Source organism: Microtus pennsylvanicus, chromosome 2, assembly GCF_037038515.1.
Source record: "Microtus pennsylvanicus isolate mMicPen1 chromosome 2, mMicPen1.hap1, whole genome shotgun sequence".
NCBI classification, from domain to species: Eukaryota; Metazoa; Chordata; class Mammalia; order Rodentia; family Cricetidae; genus Microtus; species Microtus pennsylvanicus.
In genome coordinates, this window is record NC_134580.1 from 4,278,936 (window position 1) to 4,300,882 (window position 21,947).

Below are 21,947 nucleotides of genomic sequence, written 5' to 3' on the forward strand. Positions count from 1 at the left end.
ACTAGCAGGGGCAAAGGCAAAACAGCAACGCCAAACTTAACAGGGTTAGAGTACTTGATAAGATTGTACTTTAGCCTAGCCTTTTGCCCCGGAGCAGGGCTGGGCAAATAGGCTTACCTACAGAACTGTGAGCATCTCCCTGGAAAACCAGTAGCCCCCTCGAGGCCAGAGCTACCTTTCAGGTGTGTCAGGAACCCAAGCACGTTTGTTCTACCCAGCTACCAGGCTCATAGTGAATCAAAGTCCTAAGATACTTTATGTTCAGAGTGGTAGCGAATGTCTTTAATCCCAGCCCTGGGGAAGCAGACACGGGGCAATCTAACAATTCCCAGGTCAGCCAAGCTATATAGCAAAACTTATTCTCAAAAAGAAAGGAAAAAAGTGTGGGTGCTTCTGTACTACAGGCAGACTTAAAGCTCAGAGGCCAGAAGAGGGCACCAGATTGCCTGGAGCTGAAGTTCATTACACCTGGTTGTGAGCTGGGAATTGAAACCCCATCCTTCCTCAGGTTACAGCTTTTGTTGGACCCTGCATCCCAGGCTCCACTGGAAAGCTTTTGAGGGGGGAGGGACCACATTGCTTCCTCATGGCTAAGGATCATGAACAGCACTGGCAGGGACCAGCCACACTTGGCACCTCTCACCAGATGTCCACACTACTTCATCCAAAACCCAAGCACTGACCACAGTGGAATGGGCAGGGAAAATTCCACACAGTACATCTGGCTGTCCATATTCTAACCGTCCCAGAACATGAAAGATATGGCCCCTTATTGGGGGCTGCAGAATCCTGGCCCCTTGACTTTCTTTGCCTGCTGGAGTGAAACAACTTGTTTTCCTGTGTCCGCAGCTGCTCTGAGCATGAGACCCTCATGAGTTCCTGAAGGCAGAGGAGTAAATTCTGGTGGGTTTTACAGCTGGAAATCCCAAGAGCTGGGGCGTGGCTATCTGTTAAGGATCCCTATATAAGCTTCCCTGGAGCACAATAAAGTTGGAATTCTTGTTTCAAGGATGACCCTTGTCCCCGTGTCTCTGTCTGTGTGTGTATGTGTTTAAATCTCCAGCCTAGTTCCCGGCTCGCATACCGTCCCATAGTGCAGGCGCTACAGCCTCCCTCCAGTTAACTGCACTGCCCCTCCAGAGGTAAGGAGGGAGGAGTGATGTTAGATCAGGCCTAGGTAGACTCCACACAGTCACAACAGCAGGGACAAGAGGCACAGGGTGGACAAATGTGGGCCCAATGGATTTTGTTTCTGGCTCAAACAGCTTGAAGAGGCAAAAAGTGGGCTGGGCTGGGCAAGAATGGCTAGAGCCTGGCACATTTGGCACACTGATATTGCACATCAAGTAACAAACACCACAGAGCCAGAGTGCGGGGTCTCAGTCTTTAATCTCAGCAGGTCCTCACACACATGAATCACACACTCTCCGATTTTCAGATCTTGTTGAAAGCTGCGATGTCAACACTCTGCACCTGTGGACGGAGACAAAGACTGTTGCTGCGACTGCCTAGAGGCCTACCTGCTCAGGCTCCACAGTGGGGTTTGACAGGGACCTGATCCTATGGAGCCAATGTCCCAGAACCACTTGGTCTTCCCACCCTGCACTCATGCCCACTTACATGCTCCTCAAACTTGGTGATCTCTTCTTCTAGCAAGTCGGTGCCCACTTTGTCATCTTCCACCACACACTGGATCTGCAACTTCCGGATTCCATAGCCAACAGGCACGAGCTTGGAGCCCCCCCAGACCAACCCGTCCAACTGGACGGAACGCACACAAGCCTCCAGCTGGGCCATGTCTGTCTCATCATCCCACTGTGAGAATGGGGAGGGGGAGGGAGAGGGCTAAGTGAGCATCTCAGAAACTTCTAGAATACCACAGGGAATGCCCATAATGCCCCCCCACCGCCACCACCAAACTATACAAGATACAGTTTTGCTTATTACATGTGCCCCACTCCACATTTCTATTCTTATGTTAAGGTCTTTAAACTTCCATCAAGACCTAGGAGGCTGTGATCAGGCCACACAACATCCCAGCCTCCAGATCCAGTTATAAGGTTCTGTTTCTGGTCCTCCCAGAGGCCCACCACCACTCACAGGTTTGACATCCAAGAGGATGGAGGATTTGGCCACCAGTGAGGGCTTCTTGGCTTTCTTCTCTGCGTATTGCCGAAGCCTCTCCTCCCGTAGTCGGGCCGCCTCCTTGTCTTCTTCCTCCTCATCACTGCCGAACAGGTCAATGTCATTGTCCTCATCGTCCTCTGCTGGTGTGGCGGCCTTCTTGGATGGGGGCTCCACTTGACGCATAGGAGACACATGCTGTCACAGAGGAAGGGAGGAAGGTGAGACTCATTTAGCCCTCTGGAAGACGAAGCCAGCCTGCCCTGAGGTTCAATCTTGCCTGGGTTAGTGGGCAGGTGGAGGCAGAAGCCAGGAGCACAACTCCAAGGCTCCTTCCCAAGTCGGGAAGGGTACTCACCTGGGTCTGGGGGGCTGTGGCTCTGTGAGTAGGTGAACTCTTCTCCAGAGTGCTCAGCCGGGCCTCCAACTTGGAAACAGCCTGCTGCAGATCTTGCACCACTGTGGGCACAAGGGAGACACCAGTCAGATAGCAGAGGCTGAAACTGGAGCCCCACCTGTCAGGCCCAAGCCCTCACCGCCTCGAAGGTTCTGGTTCTCCACTTCCAGACTGGCAATCCGTACAATGAGCTCACTATGATCTCCAGCAGGTCCACTGGAGGCCCCAGGGCCCGAGCTCTGCAAGGGAGGGGAACACTGGTCTTAGTATTTTAGCCTGCTTCTGGATTCCCTTACAGCCACTCAGAAGCAGAGCCCAGACCAAGCTGAAGGTCTGGCAAAGGCTGTTTTACAGGATCCCCTACAGTACTTGGTCAAGGAACTGCTGGAGAAGCGACACAGGAAGGTCTAGGGAGATAAGGGACCACAAAACAGACTTTCTGCTTAGGGAGAGCAGGGAAGAACTGTGGTCTTCAGGGAATGGCTGTACAGCCCACTGTGACTCTCAGCCAAGCAGAGGATAGGACAAGGGAGCCAAACAGAGAAAGTAGCAGGACTTACAGTCCCAGGGGTGGCTTGGCCCAGGGCCTCAGGGGGTTTGGGCAGCATCACCTTGAGCTAGAAATAGGAGGGGAAAGCAATTGAGAGGCCAGACGGAAGGAGCATGGAGGTGGTGCCGGCACCTGTGATCATGCTCCTGAGGTGGCCCCAGCAGGGCACAGGGCAGGCTCTCCATGCAGGAAACTTCATGCTCTCATGTTAGTTCCATTCACCGTGGGAGTTACTGGCTGCCAAGAAATAGTTGCATGCAAGTCCTAGCCCAAACGGATCTGAGCAGGCCCTGGTAGGACGTCCTCTGAGGGAGGGTGGCGAGCACTCTCAGTATCTGCTAGGCAGAATCTGCTCCACACGAGAGCAACAGACACACAGGTCTTGCCAAACACATGGCATAGCAGCAGTTGGGCTAACAAATGTGACTTTCTTTCTTTTTAAAAACTTGCATGTGGCAGCAGAGCCCTATGGTGGGATTCTTGGCACAGCTAGCATGGGAGGGAAGATTCCTTCAGTCTACCTGTAAGCAAGGCCAGGCAGTTCCGAAGACTAGAACATGTGACTGTATGCTAGGCTGGGATGTTGGGACTGTTTCCACAACACCTGAGGGCTCTCCCACACTAGACAGCAGGCCTGGTACCAAGGAAAGGACCTGGCAAGGGGCAGCCCAGAGCCAGGGCAGTAAATGGCTGCTGAGAACGACTCAGTTTTCTGGGCTGAAGCTCAATGTGCCGGACCAAGCACAAAATCCCCCTCCCTAACTCCATGTTCACCGAGACTGAGCTTCACTGGGTGTGCATGGGATCATGAGTTTGGTTGAGGATGACAGGATGTGAACTTAACAGGAGTCAGGCAGGACCAGGAAGGGCTCAGGGGTGTGCAACCTTCTGAAAGGCTGTGCATTGCTGACCATCTGGTAGACTAGTGCCCTAGGAATGGCTGTACTTGAATCTCCACATTAGTTTACACAGCAAAGCAGATTTAACAGATGGAACTATGGGCCTGGATCAGTGGTTCTCAACCTCTGGGTCGTGACCCTTTCATAGGCGTCACCTAAGACCGTCAGAAAACAGATATTTAAGTTATGAAGTAGCAATTAGACAATTTTACAGCCAAAGGCTCCACAGCACAAGGAGCTGTGGTAAAGGGCTGCAGCATTAGGAGGACTGAGAACCATTGCTCTATGCATGGCAGCAGGGACGAGAGAAATAGAGGCAGGGATGACCAGACAAGAGGGGATTTTCTCCAGACTTCTGAAGGACCCCATGGACACCTTGGTTCTGCTCCACAAGATGCCTCTAAAGCTGCTGTAGAGATGGCAGTGGGCACAGGCCTGAAGGCACAGTAGGGAGGTTAGGCCCTCTGTATCCAGGACTTTTAAGTGAGAAAACTTCATCTGCAGCTGGAGGCTTGAGGTTATTTTTGTTTTGTTTTTCAAAGACCTCGTTCTACAGTGTAGATCTCAAAGTTGTGGTGATCCTCCTGCCTCAGCTTTCCCAAGTGCTGTCACTGTACATCTAGCCAGGAAGACCCATTCCAGACAAGATTTGGGTTTTTTTTGTGGGGAGAGGAGGGGGGGAGACAGGGTTTCTCTGGAACCTGTCCTGGAACTCACTCTGTAAACCAGGCTGGCCTCAGTTTCTTTTCTCCCATAAGTAGTAAAAGGAAAGCAGAGCAGAAAAAAAGCTAGGGCCAGATGGCTGGGGAAATTTTTTGCACCTCTAGAGAGCAAAGGAAAACAAATATACTGTCAAGAGAGCAAAATGCTGAGGGCAGCAGTGGCTGCCTTGGGAAGAGTGGAAGTGTAAGGACCTGAAAGGTCAGAGGCCAGCACGTGACTTGTGAATTCCCACAGCCATATGCTAAGATATGTGATGGGATCAAAACTGCCAAGAGGAGGGCTGGAGAGATGGCTCAGTGGTTAAGAGCACTGGCTGCTCTTCCAGAGGTCCTGAGTTCAATTCCCAGCAACCACATGGTGGCTCACAACCATTTGTAATGAGATCTGGTACCCTCTTCTGGCCTGCAGATGTACATGCAGGCAGAACACAGTATACATAATAATAAAAAAAAAAAAAAACCAAGAGGAACACCTGCAAAGTTCTTGAAAATTTACTAGCAATACCACCACTAATTTAGACCAAATAGGGGATCAGGGCGAAATATTAAAACAAAAACATTTTTTAAAGGCTGAAGATCTCTACCTTCCACAGGTAGAAAGGCTGTTTAAATTTCAGCTTCAACAATGCTGTTGTGAGCACTGTATCCCAGGGCCACATGAGCCACAAAGGACAACTCAGGAAGCCTGGCAGGAGTCTGAGATTGTTTGGGACCAGTGACCCTTTCTACATTTCCCTGTTTCGAATGGGAATGCCTGTTGACTACAAATCTGTTGCTTTACACAGCATGCTTTCAAAAATGGCAAACAAGATTCAGGGCTTAAAGACAAAACAAGAATCTGAGCTACCTGTGTAGGTTCACAAGTCTCCTGTGACGATGGGGTGCAGGAGGGCCACAGAGAGAGTGGAGGCTGACAGGACAAGAAACCAAAGAGCAAACATTGCCCCAAGGAGGGGGCAGGTAGGAAAGGACGCTCAGAACATCAAAAGGAACCCAACTCCATTGCCTCTGGCCCTATTTCAGAGCCATCTGATGACAAATTCACATTGTCTTAAGAAGTATGGCTGTGGTAACCCACTAAAGAGCCATCAGAAAACCTGTTCCAGGACATAAGCCCATTACAGACAGCCTGAGGGCCTGACTTCTCTGGAGTGAGAAAACAGGGCAAGTCTGCCTGCCATCAAAAGGGTACATCTTTCTCAGCTGGTCCAGTATGCTAGAGCTAGATGGGGTACACCCAGCCTTGGTCTGAGACCCCAGGAGCCATGCAGAGTGCCCCCTTCCAGGCGTTAGTTCAAGATGATGCTGACTAGCATACCTCACTAAATAATTATCCCCTTTCCAGGAAGGGCCCCACCAAATCAGGAGGAACAAGAGTAGTCTAATGGATCAGGATGTGCGCTTCTTCAGCAAGGGAGCAAGCAGGAAGGAAGAGTCTTGCAAGGCATGTACCTACAATTCACACCCTACAAAAATGACACCCCTTAAGCCCAGGCAGCCCATGGCAGGCACCACAGGAATAGCTACAGTAACTCCAGTATGCATGAGAGACATGGAAAAGTCTAGAGAGCAAGACCATTTTCCATGGCAGTGTGGTTACGGAGGCCTCAGCACTCACACACTACAAGAGCACAGCACTTCACCCTGTGCCCTAACTTGCTCCAAGGCCAAAATAGTCAGCAGTGCCGAAGGGCTGAAAAAAACCACATCTCAGACATGCTGTTTGGCCGAGCACGAGCCCATGGGTACATGGGTCGCGGGTACTCACTCCGGCCAGGGATTTCTGGATGTTCTCTCTGGCTCTTGCAATGTCACGGAGGATCACGCTGGCACCATTCTCCTGCAGACAGTGCAGAAAGAACTAGTCTTTTTTGCTTTGGTTTAAAAAAAAAATTTTTTTTTTTAACACACACACACAAACCCCACACACAAAAACAAAATCCCTAAGAACCCTCACTCAAAAAGCAAGAATGCATTACAAGGAGATGAATGCATTACATAGAATGAAAGCTCCCAGGACAGTGTAAAGCAGAAAGTGATCGAGGCCAGGACCACAAAGTCTGCAGGCAGCCGTACAAGCTTAGGCCTGGCCACACACCACCCCAGACACCTGTCTGTTTGCTGGCCCCAGCTGCCTGGGAACAGCAAGAGTGAGTCCCATGTTAGGATCAGAGGCCAAGGGCAGAAGCACCCCAGGGTTCAGCCAGGCCCTTCTGAAGATCCCTTCAACAGGGCCCCTTGGTCCTAACAAGATGTCTCTGGCCCACCCGGTTCTGCCAGCCCTAAGCACAGTGCTCACCTGGCGGGAGCCAGCAGCCACAGGCCCATTCATCTGCTCATAGAATTTCCTCTCCGCATCGTCATATTTGAACTTGTCAAACCAGATCTTCTCGTGCACTAGAAAGTTTGTAGCCATTTTTCTGCTGAGATGGGAAAAAGTGGCCAGGTAAGTGGCTAGAAAAAGTTACAGTCAACCTCCGGCTTCCCCTTCCCCACAGGCACCAGGTCTATCCTGCCTGAGTACCTTGGACCAGGCGGAGTTAACAAACAGGAGTGCCGTGAAGGCTTTGGCATGCTGGGCTAGCTCACAGTCCTGCTTGGCTCACGAAATACCTCTCTGTGGCTAAGACCAGTGTTCAACACCAAGCCCTGTCCACAGACGGTCAACAGTCCTCCCATCCTCCAAGTGGGTTTCCCCTACCAGGACCTGGGTGAGGAGTATCCCTAGGTCAGTCCTCCAGACCACCAGGCACGCAGGCCCTGACTTCTAACCACACAATCCAACCATAGCCCAAACCAGCAGCAAGACCACAAAAGCAACCGTAAGATCAGCAGCCAGCCGCCTACCCACCGTTCAGCCAAATGGGTTTGTAACAATGAGACAAGTTCACTGTCACCTAAAGCATCCAACATGTTTGTCTTTTTCAATATGTAAGTACTCTTAGTACATAAGTTTTGATTAAGATGGAAAAAACCGTCAAGAGTACAATGAAAGCCCTGTTCTTGACCAGGGTCTGGCTCACTAAGCCTATGCAAGTCATGTCCCACCATGGAGGTCCTAAACCTGGAGCAGTATGGGAGCTAGGGGCTGCAAAGTTTCCACAGAGCCCACCGTTCACTAGCCCATCCTTCCTACCAGGTATGACAGACCAACCAATCTCCCTGCCAATTTTCTGTGTAGCAAGCCTCATGCCATCATCAAACAAGTGCCTTCTAACAAGAATAGAGCCCTGACACAGGGGCAGGTAGGTGGCAGACAACTGGGCTCCATTCCCATTCTCCCCTTGCTTGTGTCTCTTCCATGTCTATCCATCAGACCTATCTGCCTAGTGGCCACCTCCAATGGTCACACATTACGACCCCAAAGCCTTTCCTGGCCTTCAGATTCCACTGTTAGGACTCCATCCACTTGTACTGGAGAAAGACCCCTTGGGGGCTCTGGGCTAAAGGCAGGTTTCCTTCCTCACTGGAGGTAAAAGACAAGCACCCTTCAGAGTCTGTCAATCACGTGCAACTCTCAGGTTTAAGGCCCACCTGGCCTCCAAGAGCACACACTATAGCCTGGGCTGTGGGTGTCAACACCTGTCAGGTGCCAGATACCCAGCTACAAGGTTTCCCACCCACCCTGCCAACAATCTGTCTTCTGGGCTCCGTGATAAGGGGCTTTGCCTCAGGTAGACCCCTTCCCCAACCAACACCAGCAAGTCAGAACTCTGTAACCCTCAAGGGCAGAGCACTATAGGTGCCCACCCCACCCTACATTCAAGCTGGTCAGGTCCACAGGGGGCACAAGGGACACCAGCCTAGAGACAGCTGTCCCTAGTATGCTCATAGCCCAGGTCAGTCCCGACACCTGCAGCCATATTTCTCCTACTTGGGTTTCAGGCTGGACATGGATGGGCCAGAACGGGGCGTGGGTCGGTGAGCCAGGGAGGCAGCTTCTAGGCGCCAGGCTATGCGCAAGGCCTCAGCAGCATGGTGGCGGCACTCAGCACTGTCGTAGGTAGGCTTGCTGAGCCAGGGGGCCTCTGCGTCCTTGTGGAGGAAGTACCAGTAGGGCAGAGTGGAGGGGGCCTCCCCATCAGCCCGTTTCGACCCAGCTCGCTTGTTTCCTACTGCATTGCGACTCCGACGGTCTCTGCGGCCCCTCCGGGCACCCTCTGCCTGACTGGCTCGCTCTTGCAGGCGTACTTTCCCTGGGGGGTGGCCATCAAATAGGGCCTCATAGAAGCCCCTTTCAGCTGCATCATACCGGGGCTTCTCCAGCCACACCTCCCGCACCAGTGCTTGCAGGCTGCCCAGAGGAGGCTGGCCATTAGCTGGTGGGCAAGGCTGGCAGGCCAGAGCCAGGTCAGGAGAAGCAGCCTGCTGGCCTGTGTCAGGAGTCCCCTGCCTGCGGCTCCCCTCTACCGCCAGCAGCAAGGCCTGAGACCACTCCACAAAAGCCCGCTCAGCCTGATCAAAGCAAGACTTGTTGACCCAGATCCCCCAGGTCACGTGGTGGCAGGCCACATGGCTTCCATGCGTACAGGGGGCTCTAGGGACCAGAGCAGGCGGCTGTGCTGCCTGGGCGGCCACATCTGCCAGCCTCTGGCGGTAGGAGCTTTCTGCCTGGTCGAAGAGGGGCTTGTCCAGCCATACGTGGTCAGCTGAGAGGCCCACGAGGGCCAGGTCTGACTGGCCAAGCCAACTCTTGGGGGAGCGCTTCCTCTTTTTCTGTAGGGGCTTCTTGCACTCGTGGCTCTTCCTAGGATCATTCCTGCTGTCGATGGGGGGGGCCTCTGCCTCGTCGGGGTCCTCTGTGTCCTCCTGGCTGGGCCCGTTCACAGCTGGCACCTTGGCCAGGAGCTGCTGGACTGAGGCGGCGGCTCGCGTGGCCTCATGCTCATGGAAGCGCCGTTCTGCATCCTCGTACTTGTGCTTGTCCTCCCAGACGGTCTCCAGCGCACAAGAGGCCTTCCCACTCCTCATCTTCGGGCGCAGCGTTAAAAAGCAAGCACAAGAAGGGCAGTTGCAACACGGCAGAGGCACCTGCCTCCCTCACCCTCCACAGTCTGGTAGGTAAGGGTGGGCAGGGAGGCCTGGGCCAATGAGAGGGCAAGCCACTGAAAGGGGCTTGACCAGATGACATGCAAGGGCACAAACGTCAAATCCATACCAGGAGCATTGGTAAATACAATATAGCATACATATATAGGCATACACCCACGTCTTATTGCATTTGTTGCCTTTGCTAACCCATAAGCCCACAGCTTGAGAAAAGGATCTAAACAACACCTCCAAACTCGGCAGAACCTTTTCTCAAGTGGTCCCCAGATAGGGTGCCAAACAAAACAAACAGCTGTACTCATTTACAGTAGGCTTTAATAAAAACAACCAGTAGGCTCTCTCTTTTTTTAAGTGTAAACACATCCCATGAGATGTATAGTAAATTACTCATGGCTTGCAGAAATCAAGCTTAAGACTGGCTGTGCTTTTGTATATGCTGAGCCTGACACCTAGTGGTGGCTGATGTTTCCAGTTCACTGACAGGGACTTGTCAAGGTGGATGGAGCCCAGCAAGTAGCCCATCACTGAAAGACACCTAAACCTACCCTGGCCACACAATAACCCTGTCCAGACTCATGGGCCTTTCCGGAGCAGGGGCAAGAGTCTTGGGAAAGTGAGAGTGTCTCTGTGAGCCTGACTGACCTCACAGGGATGGGTCAGGGATTGACTGCCACCAACAGGGATCCTTAATCATCTGAACTGAAGGGTCATCATGGGGCCTTCAGAGTCTCAGGATACCATATCCCACTGGCTACTGTAATCAGTAGACAGGACTCTTGTCTCAGGGGCCTCAGCAGGGTTTGGTTCTGAAGCGCACGAAGCACACAGCAACAGCCATAGGGAGGACTTGCCTCCATTACTCCTGAAGCTGAATGTGGCACTATGGAAAAGACAGGCTCCAGGCTCTACCAGCCAGCCCAGAAGGCCACAGGTAAATAAATACTCCTAGTGCTGCTTTGCCCTAGAAAGGCAGCCATTCTAAGACTTTGTAGTCTGGACTCAACTAACAAAATTCGCGGACTGGGGTACAGATGCCGCTAACATGCTGCTGTGGGTCTGTATGACACCCTGATCATCTGGCAGGCTCTCGAGCAGTGGAAGGGAACCCTTCGGCTGGACAGCAAACCTTCCTATCATCGGCTAGGTCCTTTTCCTAATACACCCGACAAAACACTTGACTGGAAGAGTGTTAAGCTATCCAAATCTCACCCATGCTCAGAACCTCAGAAGAATCAAATTGTCACGTTCTGGAGCCTACCTCTAAGTCAGAGCTATCGTTCTTTAATACAGTCCACCCAAGCTCTCTCCACTGTGAGGAGCCAGGACCAGGAGCCACAGAGACCCAGTGTAGAGAGGTCTCCAGACCACCCCCTCACTTACCAAGGCCAAGTGGCAGGGGCAGGGGCAGGGGACAGGGACAGGGACTGAGCAGGATCCCAGGAGGCACAGCATTGTGACATCACCCACTGTCACTACAGGGGCAGTGCATGCCATCACAGCAGGACCTGACTGACTCCTGGTTTCCAGTCCCCCAGGCTGCGCTGCTCTGCTCTCATGGAACGTTACAGGTCTAGGTGGATCCTCCATTCCCTTCAGCAACGCCCACTAAACCGGCTCTCTACCAAACTTAGACTTGGTTGGAACCCTCCTGAAGGCAACAGATGTAGCTACTTCCAAGGGACAGGGCCACTACGACTGGATACTTCCTTAGGGCACCACTTCTCCATAGGGCAGAGGGCTGTATGCTGACTTGCTTGGTGCCAGGGCCACATGGGTACCTACTTGCTACTAGAACAGGTAATCACACCACTGCCCTGTCCTAGAAAGCTCAACTCTGCCTAGGTGTGCCTCCCTCGGGCAAGGTAATGGCTGGGGGTTCCTTGGCTCAGGTGAAGGGAGGAGACACAGGGCACTTCGCAGGTGTACTTACTTTTGCTTTGGCCTCCTAGGACAGCATGAAGGAAAAGCAGCAAGGTTAGAGCAGTGGGAAAGGCCACCCATGCCAGTCAGCAGCTTGGGCAGCCTGGGTGGCCTTTTAGAAGCTGCTTGTCGAGGTGGCATGGCAACAGAGGATAAAATGAGACACACCATCTAATCCCAGGTGGCTACCTGGTCCTCATAATTGAGAGGTAGCACTTTCCCCTTAGCCCCTGATATGTAGCTCTTGGGTTCCTAATAACTAGGAGACAAGCAAAAAACCACCATGGAAGCTACCTGCTCCCACCCTGTCCTTTCCTGTGTCTACAGCCTGCAATAAGGCAAGCTAGGACCTACAGAGGCTCCCTTTGCTGGGGAAGAAGGCTCCCCTTCACCAGCAAGGACACTCCCCCACTGCCCTATCTCCAAGGGACCAAGTGGTCCAGACAGCACTAAACTGTGGGCTCAGCTGCCACCAAGGCCCCAGTGACCATGCTGATACTGGGTCTCTTATCTCTGGGTTGGGGGGATAGAGACCAAACAGGTAGGGATGCCAACCCAAGACAGCACAAGTAGCAAAGGCTCCCAAAGGACACGGTCTTCCCCATCCTACTTTACCCACAGGCACACAACAGGCTCGAGGACTTTAGTCAGTCTGCACCCACACTGGGCATACCTGAACTCCACTGCTTCCCTGGAGGACACACACATGCAAACCCGCAGCTGTCCAGGAAAAACAGCCTGGGAACATGCAGCCGTGAATTTCTCAAACCCCCACAGGTTCAAGTCTGTCAATATCCGTGTCCCTACAACAGGGTCGGCCTTTCTTTCTCCTGAGGTTTTATCTAGGCAATAGCAGAAACATGCTAAAGAGACAGTAATGCCAGAAAGCCAACTTCCGGAGAAGCAGGCTCAGACACGCCAAAGGACCTAGACAAACACCCTTGCCCTGGCTCCTGGATATAAGCTGGAGTCCAGAAAGCAAGACTGGTCACCAGAGGTAAGTTAAGACCCTTTGTGTGTGGGAGACGAGAGAGAATCTCTGAGCTCTGGAGGGTCCTGGATACAGGCACCTCATGTGGTAAGACAAGACCTTATAGGTCCTAAGTACCAGGACTCAGACCTAGCCCCACTCACAAGGAACTTGCCAAAAGAGCTAACTGGCCAGCTGTAGCCTCCGAGGGCCAGCCTACATCTACTCTCCAAAGAAGGACACAAGTGTTTAGGACTCTCATAGCTTCTACTAATTTGGACTAATCAGGGCTCCTGCCAGGGACACTTCTGGCTAGGGGACTGGACCCCGAGGAAGATGAGAACAGGTATGTCACAGCTGTGCCCTACAGCAAACATCTGAAGGGTTCCACGTGCTGGTAAGAACAGAGAAAATTTCCCTCCGGGCTGGCTTTCTGAGCCCTAAGCCCCACACTTTCTGTCCTCTGGACGTTCTGAAACGGCATGTCACCCCATCAGTCAGATCACTGATGGGCTTCCAATACTCACTGTCCTCGTGAGCACGGTGGGTAGGGAAAGTCTGCCAGCAGGTCCAACTCACACCCCTGCACCCCAGTAGCAACACTCCCTTGCTTAGCTAGCCTGAGTCTGTGAACCAGGGCTGCCTATCGGAACTGCTTGAGGCTGTTGTCGCAAGGGGCAGCCGGTAGCACTCGGAATGTGGAGGACTCGAAGCAAAGGCTCTCTCTTTAGTCACAACCAGACACGCAGTGGGGGAGCCACACTGCCGTTTATCTAGGCACAGGGGTGATAATGCCCTGGGTCTTTTCTCCCATGAGAATTCTACATTCCCAAGTTCCCACCCTGCTTCTCTGCTCTGGGATGTCCCAATCCTTTCCAGAAACACTGGCCTGTGCTGTTTGCCTATCTTGAGCCCCAAAGGCTAGTGCCCAGCCTAAACCCAGGCAGCCTCAAATGCCATGTTTTGTTGGTTCTATTTCTGTTCCAACCTGAGGTACCCTGACCTGACACACAGGTCCTGGGGCTTGTCAGACAGCTCTTGCTCTCTTAGCTCTTCCTTTACACTTGATAACACCTGTGCCAAATCTCATACTTAGGGAATGATCGTGTGACATCTTAGACCCAGAAAGGAAAATGAAGACTCTGACTGGTGTAACCACCCCAATGTGCTGAGTTAAGTGATATGTGGAGCTGGAGACCAAGGCATGTCCCAGTACCTGGAAATGTCTCCAATCTGCAACAAGTACACACCAGTATCTTCTGCCTACAGCCCCCCAAGGGCCACTCTTTCTGACCGTCAAACCCTCTCATGCACCTCTGCCTCGTTTGCAGTAAGCCCTGGAGCCTCAGCTATCCAAAAGCTGAGCCTGGAGAACTAGCCCTGTACCAGCTTCCCCCTGAAAGGACAGAAAACCATGCAGCGCGCATCTCAGGTTAAGTAAGTCTAAGCGGCTCCCTCTGCCAACGCTGCCGATGTTTATGGAGTTCTGCAGTCAAAGTGGAGGCTCATGCTGAACTAGCACCAGAGCCTGGGAGGGGACTCCTCATCCCTTTGAGGACTTCTTCCTCTTGACTCTGCTGCCCCATGGGATTGGCTCAAGGGGCACCGGGTGGTCCTGTTGCATCCATCTTTTGCTTCATCCATGAGGATCCGCCTGAGGTGAGACCGAGTTATCATCCCTGAGTGATAGGGCCAATTCAGAAGCATCCCCCCCGGGGGGGGGGGCATCTCAACATTAGTTTCATCAAGTTCTTTTGCTGCGAGGTAGCCTTTCACTCTAGAAAACCATGATGCTGGGAGAGAGAGAGCGCTCATGTATTAGAAAAAGAACAGCCGGTGCCCTTCAACGACCCTTTCCCGAGAAAACTGCCCAGGTCATCTTGTTCAAATCAGTAAGTGGCCCCGTTACGTTTGAGCCGACCGGCATCACATGCCTTTTCTCTACCCCTGTGTTCGTGTGCCTCCTAAGTTTCACAAGGCAGCACCCGAATCAAGTTCCCTCTACGCCTTAGAGCTCGGTATGCCCTCGGTGCTTAACCGCAAGGTCCTAGGAGACAACAGCTGGGGCAGACGAACGCGGGCCCGGTAAGGGTGTCAGTCATGGCCGTGGCAGGCCGCCGCGCGGCCAGCCTGAAGCAGCGCTCAGGAAGCTGGCAACCATGTGGCCACCGGCCCGGCCCCACACAGGACCAGACACCCGCCCGTAGCCCTCACTGATCCATTGGAGCCAACCCGAACGGCCCGGGGCCGGAGCACTCCAGCCTCCGCCGCACGTGCGCTCCTTGAGGCGGGGCCCGCGGTACTCACACGCCAGCCAAGGACGCAGCAACCAAAACCTGGAACTGCAAGCTCAGGACTGCAAAGGAAAGGGAGGGCGACCGCGCAGCTCCCGGAAAACGCAACGGCACAGACCACAAGAGGCCCGGCGGGGGACACAACCCTGAGCACGCGCTGCCTCGCCCGCAGAGCATGCACCACAATACATGCAGGAACTATTTTGGCAGAAACGACTGGACAACTACCTCGGGCGCCGCGCTTCACTCGAGGAGTTATTACAAACAGCAGAGAATCGGACGTCCCAACACTTAGCACCCCTCCAAGGCAGGAAGAGTGGGGCCGGCCGGACTAGGGCGGGACGAAACGGATTTGGTGTGCGCAGGCGCCGCTGACGCGTCCAGACCGTGCGCAGGCGCCACGAGGCGGAGGGGGCGGGACTAGAGCTCCTGTCCCGACAGGGCCGGCGAGACAAAAGGGAGGGACCCGGGCAGCCCCGCCCCCGAGCCCCGCCCCGAGCGGCCCGCGCGGGGTGTCAGGCTGGCTAGCCCGGTGGTCCCTGGCGCTGACGCCATGTACCCCACGAGTCCGCCGGCCGGCCCGGCCCTGCACCCGGTCCCTCATCGTGCTCGTCTTCCTCCGCCCCGGAGCCTTGCTGAGTCGCCGCGATCACCGGCTCCCGGCCAGGGTCCCGTGGAGCGCCCGCCGCCCACCGCGCCCGAGCCGCGGCCCCGCGTGGCCGTAAAAATGACTTTCCGCAAGGCCTACTCCATCAAAGACAAGCTGCAAGCCATCGAGCGCGTCAAGGGCGGTGAGCGGCAGGCCAGCGTGTGCCGCGACTTTGGCGTACCGGGCGGCACGCTGCGCGGCTGGCTCAAGGACGAGCCCAAGCTGCGCTGGTTTCTGGATCAGCTTGGTGGAGAGGTGGGCACGCAGCGCAAGAAGATGCGTCTGGCCAACGAGGAGGAGATCGACCGCGCCGTCTATTCGTGGTTCCTCACCTTGCGCCAACACGGCGTGCCGCTGTCTGGTCCGGTCATCCAAGCGCAGGCTGAGGCCTTTGCTCGCCAGATCTACGGCCCCGAGTGTACCTTCAAGGCTAGCCACGGCTGGTTCTGGCGCTGGCAGAAGCGCCACGGCATCTCCAGCCAGCGCATCTATGGCGAGACCGAGATCCCGGCCACAGGCCCTGCACCTGTCAAGGAGGAGCCTGCACAGCCACCCGGCGCAGTTTTACCTGACAGAGCGCTGGCCACTCTACCCCACTCCGAGGGCGGCTATGGTGACGAACAGATCTACAACGCCAACGTTACTGGTCTGTACTGGAGGTTACTTCCGGAACAGACCTCAACTCCAGGCGTTCGGGACTCCAGCGGGCCTAGTGGGTGCAGCCGGCGCTGGCCCGGCGACCGAGTGACAGTTCTTTTGGCCGCCAACCTAACGGGCAGCCACAAGTTGAAGCCACTAGTTATCGGACAACTACCAGACCCACCCAGCTTGCGTCACCACAACCAGGACAAGTTCCCGGCCTCCTACCGCTACAGTCCGGATGCCTGGCTCAGTCGTCCTCTTCTTCGGGGCTGGTTCTTTGAGGAATTCGTCCCTGGCGTCAAGCGCTACCTGCGCCGAAGCTGTCTGCAACAGAAGGCGGTGTTGCTAGTGGCCCATCCACCCTGTCCAAGCTGGGCCACTAGGGTGCCCGCCCTGGAAGAGAGTGAGGAGACTCCTAGGCAGTGCCAGCCTGAGCTCCTTGGGTCCCCAGAGGAGCTGCAGACACCTGATGGTGCAGTTCGTGTGCTTTTCTTGTCCAAGGGCAACAGTCGAGCGCACATCCCTGCGCCGCTGGAGCATGGTGTGGTGGCAGCCTTCAAACATTTGTACAAACGAGAGCTGCTGAGGCTTGCTGTGTCTTGTGCCAGTGGCTCCCCACTAGACTTCATGAGAAGCTTCATGCTCAAGGACATGCTATACCTGGCTGGCCTCTCATGGGACCTGGTCCAGGCAGGCAGCATAGAGCGCTGCTGGCTGCTGGGTCTTAGGGCAGCCTTTGAGCCCGGGCAGCAGCCAGCCCACCAGGTAGAGGAGGCTGCCGAACGCAGCAGGGTGCTCAGTGACCTCACACATCTAGCAGCTCTGGCTTACAAGCGCCTGGCACCTGAAGAGGTGGCCGAGTGGCTGCACCTGGATGATGATGGAGGGCTCCCTGAGGGCTGCAGAGAGGAGGTGGTTCCTGCAGCCCCTCCATCCCCAGCCAGCCTGCCCTCTAGCATGGGGGCTGGAGAGGAGGAGGAGGAGGCTCCTGAGCAAGGAGGAATGTTGGTACCTACTGCTGGGGAAGCTGTTTGGGGTCTAGAGACAGCTCTGAGGTGGCTGGAGAGCCAGGATCCTAGAGAAGTGGGGCCAGTGAGGCTAGTGCAGCTACGTTCCCTCATTACCATGGCACGGAGGCTTGGAGGCATTGGGCCCTCATCCGCAGCTTCTCATGGTGGTGTGTGACCTCCGGGGCCCACTGGCCTTTTTCCTGCTGCACTGGGAGAGAGGGGGTATACACAGTCTGCCGTCTTCCACCTTTTCTCCCTGGTATATTCCACTGTAGAGGTCCAGGAGTGCACACCCAACACAGCGTGGAGGAGTTCCATTGGTAAAGGATGCTCTGTCCTATAATCCACAGCATCTTGGGGAAATAGTTTAAAGGAGCAGGTGCTCTTTGCTGAGTAGGCACATGTGGGCCCATAAGCACAACACCTACTGGAGATCAGTTGACTGTACCTCCGTTCTGGCCCCTATGGGGCTCACCCCTACCCCTGCCCCCATGTGCACTGGATGAGGTTGCTGCTTCTGTTTCACCGGCCTCCCCGGTGCTGCCTGGCCTCATCTCAGTGGGAAAGCACTTGGTTTTGTTTTAAAAACAAGCAAAAACACATTAAACCTGTTTTAAAAGATGCTCTTCATAGGGAACCATGAGTGCCGGAAGAGTGAGGTGGTCTCTGGGCTCTCTTACCCTTGCTCTGATAACTGAAGGCCCTTGTGGTGCTGGATCAGAGCTCAGGCTAGGCTCCAGTTCCTTGACCTGGGGTGGTGTACTCACAGAGAGTGGGATGCAGGGAAATGGAAGCCCAGTGCTTGGTGAGGTTTTGGATGCAGCAAAGTATAGTTGATTCTGTTCTGCTTGGATTTTTAGTCCTTCAGAATACTCCATTCTGATTAGATCTCCCACTCCTGATGTTGGCAAGTGTTTGGATTTGGACCCAGGTGGCTTGACCAATGGCAGGACAAACTGCCAACCACTTTGTCTAGCTCTAGGGCTGCCTGCTCTACCTGGAAACGGGTGACAGCCTTTGCAACCATCTGAGAACACGACAGTGCCTTTGAGTCAACCTCTGTACACCCATGGGCTCTTGCTGCACCAGCCCCGGCCCTAGACTCATCCACCTCCTGGCATTGCTGGATGGCCCAGGTCAGAGAAAAGACTCTAAGAATATCCAGATTTTGAATCACTCTGGTGCTGTGTCCAACTGCAGATTCAGATTGCTCCAGGTGGTCTAGAGCTGAGGCACCTGTGTCTTAGGGAGGGCCAATATTGCCTTTGCAGAAATACTGTCCTGAGCCCCTGTCCTAGTACTGGCCCCTTATCTTCACCTCTTCCCTCATAGTCTGAGCCTTGAAAACACGATGTGAGGAAGGGCAAAGGATGCAAGAGCTTGGCAATGTATGGAGCCGTGGATGAGGTATCCAAAAGTGATCTGCATGTAAGTCCAAGAATACAGCTTGGAACCACACTACACCCCAGTCAAAAATCTACGTAAATATTAAGAGTTGAGGGAACACATGGAACAAGAGAACGGAGGCTCAGGTAGCAATCTCTATCTGTACACACTGGAGCCCATCTGGTCTCCTATGTACCTGGCCTCAAGCCTAAAGACCTAGAGGACCTTGGGCAGTCGTGGCTGGTAGAGGGTCTCCAACATTAGCAACTTGGGTGGGGTTTCAGAAGTCTAATGTTATACCAGCAGCTTCCATATCACCCAGGTACCCAGGCTAGGAGCTGCCTTCAGGCTTTGACAGACCTGCTTCCAAGTCTGTGGAGAGGTAGACCTGCCTGGGCTTGGATTTACAGCCAGCCTGGGAAGCGTCAGCAGCTGCTCCAGCCTAGGCTACCTGTACTGTTCTATCGGAGAGCTTTCCATCGGCTTCTATCTTTGTCCTTTCTATTATGTTTCCTCCTTTGGCCTGGGCCCCGATAAACTGGGGTTGGCAGGGACTAGGACTCAGGAGTGAGACCTCTCACCAGCCCCTCTAGCTGTCTGAGGACCCAAGATCCTGGAGGTTGCTATGGTCCCATATCGCTGCCCTATAAACAAGCAGGTGTGGGCTGACTGGGTCAGAGAGCTCCTGTCAGGCTTGTGTCTGTACGCTATCATTAACTGAGACACCCAGGAGAAGGTGCAAAGATGTCATCTCAGGCTGGGGATGCTAGGGTGCTTGCTAGGGTGCCTGAGGTGAGGCCCTGGGTTCAAACAACAGCACTATTTTTTAAAAAATGCAAATTTTTAGACTGGAATATGCTGCTGTTCTTTACATGCTATGGACAGACGTTCTGGTGGCTGGGTCCTAGTTGTGGAGGAGGCTGCTTTGCCCAGGTACCCGTTTGTCCCAGCAGGAAGTCCTATATCTCCGGGGCTTGCATATCTGTTACACAGGGGCCTTAGCCCCACAGGCAGCTGTGTTGAAGATGTGCAGTTACCTCACCTTTCTGTTTTTAGTGTCTGAGGGGGCTCCCTAGGGGTTCATGGGCCCCTTAGGAGAGCCTTATACTCAGTGTGCCCATCTGTGCGTCACTGCTGCTCCCTGTGGGCACCGAGTTGCAGTAACTAGTAAGGAGGGTGAAAAGGCAGTTTCTTCAGCAGCCATTGCCCTCTGCTATGTACCAGGAATCATGCAGGAATCCTGGGCCTCTTGCCCCAGAGTTCTGCCTGTTCCCCACAAAATGCAGCGATCCTTTGGCCTGGGAAGTATAGGCAGCCTTTTCTGCTTAGTGATCCTGCCTTAGATTCATACACAGATTGTTTGGAGAAGGCACCCAGCACAGAAAGATGGGTGAGTGTGGGTTCTGTTGGAGCCACCACCACTGCTTTGGGGTTGAGGACTTGCAGTGGTCACAGTCAGCCTTGTCCCCAAGGTCCATGTCCTTGGAAAGTGAAAACGACCGAGCTGTAGGTGGAACAAATGGTAGGAGGGGAGGGGAGCACCCCTCAAGGCTGGTCCTCTGAGGACTGAGCCCTTTACACACCTGGTTAGGACGGCCTATGGGAAGCCCAGCTGGAACCCGGTGCAGTCTGGCCTCTTCTAAATGTGCCTACAAGAGCATCTTGACCCCATCAGCTGCCCTCAGTAGGATCTTGGGCTTGTGGGTTTCATATTTTATTGTAGGGCCCTTTCTCTGACACTCAACCTTGCTCAAAGCTAAGGTCCCCTGGCCAGCTGGTCTAATGTCACTTGGTGAGCCGGTCTGATGGCACTTGTGTAATAAAGGTGAAACAGGTCAACTTCATCAGCCACCCTGGTTTAGCCTCATTTTTGTGACTGGATCTGATGCTTGGATTTGGAACACTCCATAGCGTGGGGGAGGAGGAGGAGGCCACAAAAGGGACAGTATTGATTACAAAGAATACCATGAGCATCTGCTAGTTCTTATCTCAGAAAGCTGTGGCTGGATGAGCAGCGTACAGTAGGAAGAGGCCTGGATGATAGTGTCACAGCCGTATGGCCCCAAAGCTGCCTGTCACCTCTGGACATGACTAGGCAATAAAGGGATATGTTCCACTTCCCAGCCCTCATCCCAGAGAGAAACATCTGTTGGTTCACCGTCAGTGATTCTCTTGGCAGGTGGGCTGCCTTATACCAGACCCTGGGACTCCATCCTACCAGGACTTGGCATAGCTTAGAAGCCAGGGAAGTTGATTGTGTCTACACAACACAGGCAAGTGACCCTGCAGCTGGGATGGGACCCTCTGCTGTCTGTATCGCTTGTCTTCTCGTTATAAGTGGTCAGCTCACGTAGCACTTTGTATAAATACAGCAGCTGGGCTGTTTTTCCGTAAATTCTGACAATGCCAGAATCCAGTCAGGTAGCCCTGGGCTGAGAGGAGCCACCCCCTGGAAATGGGATGAGAGGGGTACATCAAAGGCAAGGGGCTGAAAGGAGGAAGGGCTGCAGTGTTGGAGTAGTGGGACTGGGGAAAGACAGCCTCTTCCTACGAATACCATTAGGCCTGCTTTATAGATAGGTTTCTGGTGTCACCCAGCTAGCAGATGGCCACTGTGGGAGCTGCCCCAAGCCACACTGATGGATGCTTCCACCAAATCTCAGGAGGCTGCTGGGTAAACGTGAGGGAGTTGGTATCTTAGGGTCAGAGTGACCAGGAGAGTTTTGGTGGAGCGGGTACGTGTGGTGGGGGCCAGAGCCATATCAGGTACCCCTGTGCAGTAGCCTCAAAGCCCTGGTCCTCCATCCCACAGCCTCACTTTCCCCTAAGTGCTGGTTTTCCTGACCTGCTGGTTTAGGAATGGATTTACTGAAGAGTCACATGCTACCAGGGTAGTCCCTGTAGTTGTAGTACCAGACTAAGTTCTGCCTGCCCTAGAGCCAGCTTAGGTCCAGCTAGAAGCGGGGTCTCGTCTTCCAAAGCTAGCTAGGACCCATCTTTGAAACCTCAGACAGCTTTCCCACTTGACTGGTGCAACCCGAATACAGGATAAGCTGGACAGTATAGTTCTGCAGCATGAGACCCCTTGGAGGAGCTCCTCCTCAACTACGGAAGGGCATGCCATCTGCCAACTGCTCAGAGAAGGGGAGTTCTTCAGCTTCTACTGGGGACACTTTCCTCCTCTGGGCCAAGAATCTGGCTTCAGGGCTGGAGAGATGGCTCAGAGGTTAAGAGCATTGCCTGCTCTTCCAAAGGTCCTGAGTTCAATTCCCAGCAACCACATGGTGGCTCACAACCCTCTGTAATGGGGTCTGGTGCCCTCTTCTGGCATACAC

General features: G+C 53.9%; 2 protein-coding genes across 15 annotated transcripts; one reads left to right on the forward strand and one right to left on the reverse strand.

Annotated features, from left to right (window-relative positions):
- Positions 1–1,370: 1,370 nt before the first annotated feature.
- Eef1d (eukaryotic translation elongation factor 1 delta) lies at positions 1,371–16,026 on the reverse strand. Of its 14 annotated transcripts, none has more exons than XM_075959558.1 (10): positions 15,154–15,274; positions 11,672–11,686; positions 8,567–9,663; positions 6,992–7,115; positions 6,461–6,532; positions 2,661–2,760; positions 2,483–2,583; positions 2,101–2,322; positions 1,621–1,815; positions 1,371–1,473 (listed from the first exon to the last, which is right to left on the reverse strand). In XM_075959558.1, the coding sequence occupies exons 3-10, from the start codon at positions 9,661–9,663 to the stop codon at positions 1,435–1,437; spliced, it is 1,950 nt and encodes a 649-aa protein (XP_075815673.1). In that variant the 5' UTR covers positions 11,672–11,686; positions 15,154–15,274; the 3' UTR covers positions 1,371–1,434. The 14 variants fall into 14 exon arrangements, with proteins under 14 accessions (XP_075815673.1, XP_075815674.1, XP_075815678.1 ...); XM_075959559.1 differs by lacking the exon at positions 15,154–15,274 and adding an exon at positions 13,946–14,969; XM_075959563.1 differs by lacking the exons at positions 8,567–9,663; positions 11,672–11,686; positions 15,154–15,274 and adding exons at positions 3,082–3,138; positions 15,907–16,019.
- Positions 15,344–21,892, forward strand: Tigd5 (tigger transposable element derived 5). The gene has a single exon (XM_075959570.1). It carries the CDS (start codon positions 15,479–15,481, stop codon positions 17,399–17,401), a length of 1,923 nt encoding a protein of 640 aa, XP_075815685.1. The 5' UTR covers positions 15,344–15,478; the 3' UTR covers positions 17,402–21,892.
- The last annotated feature ends 55 nt before the right edge of the window (positions 21,893–21,947 follow it).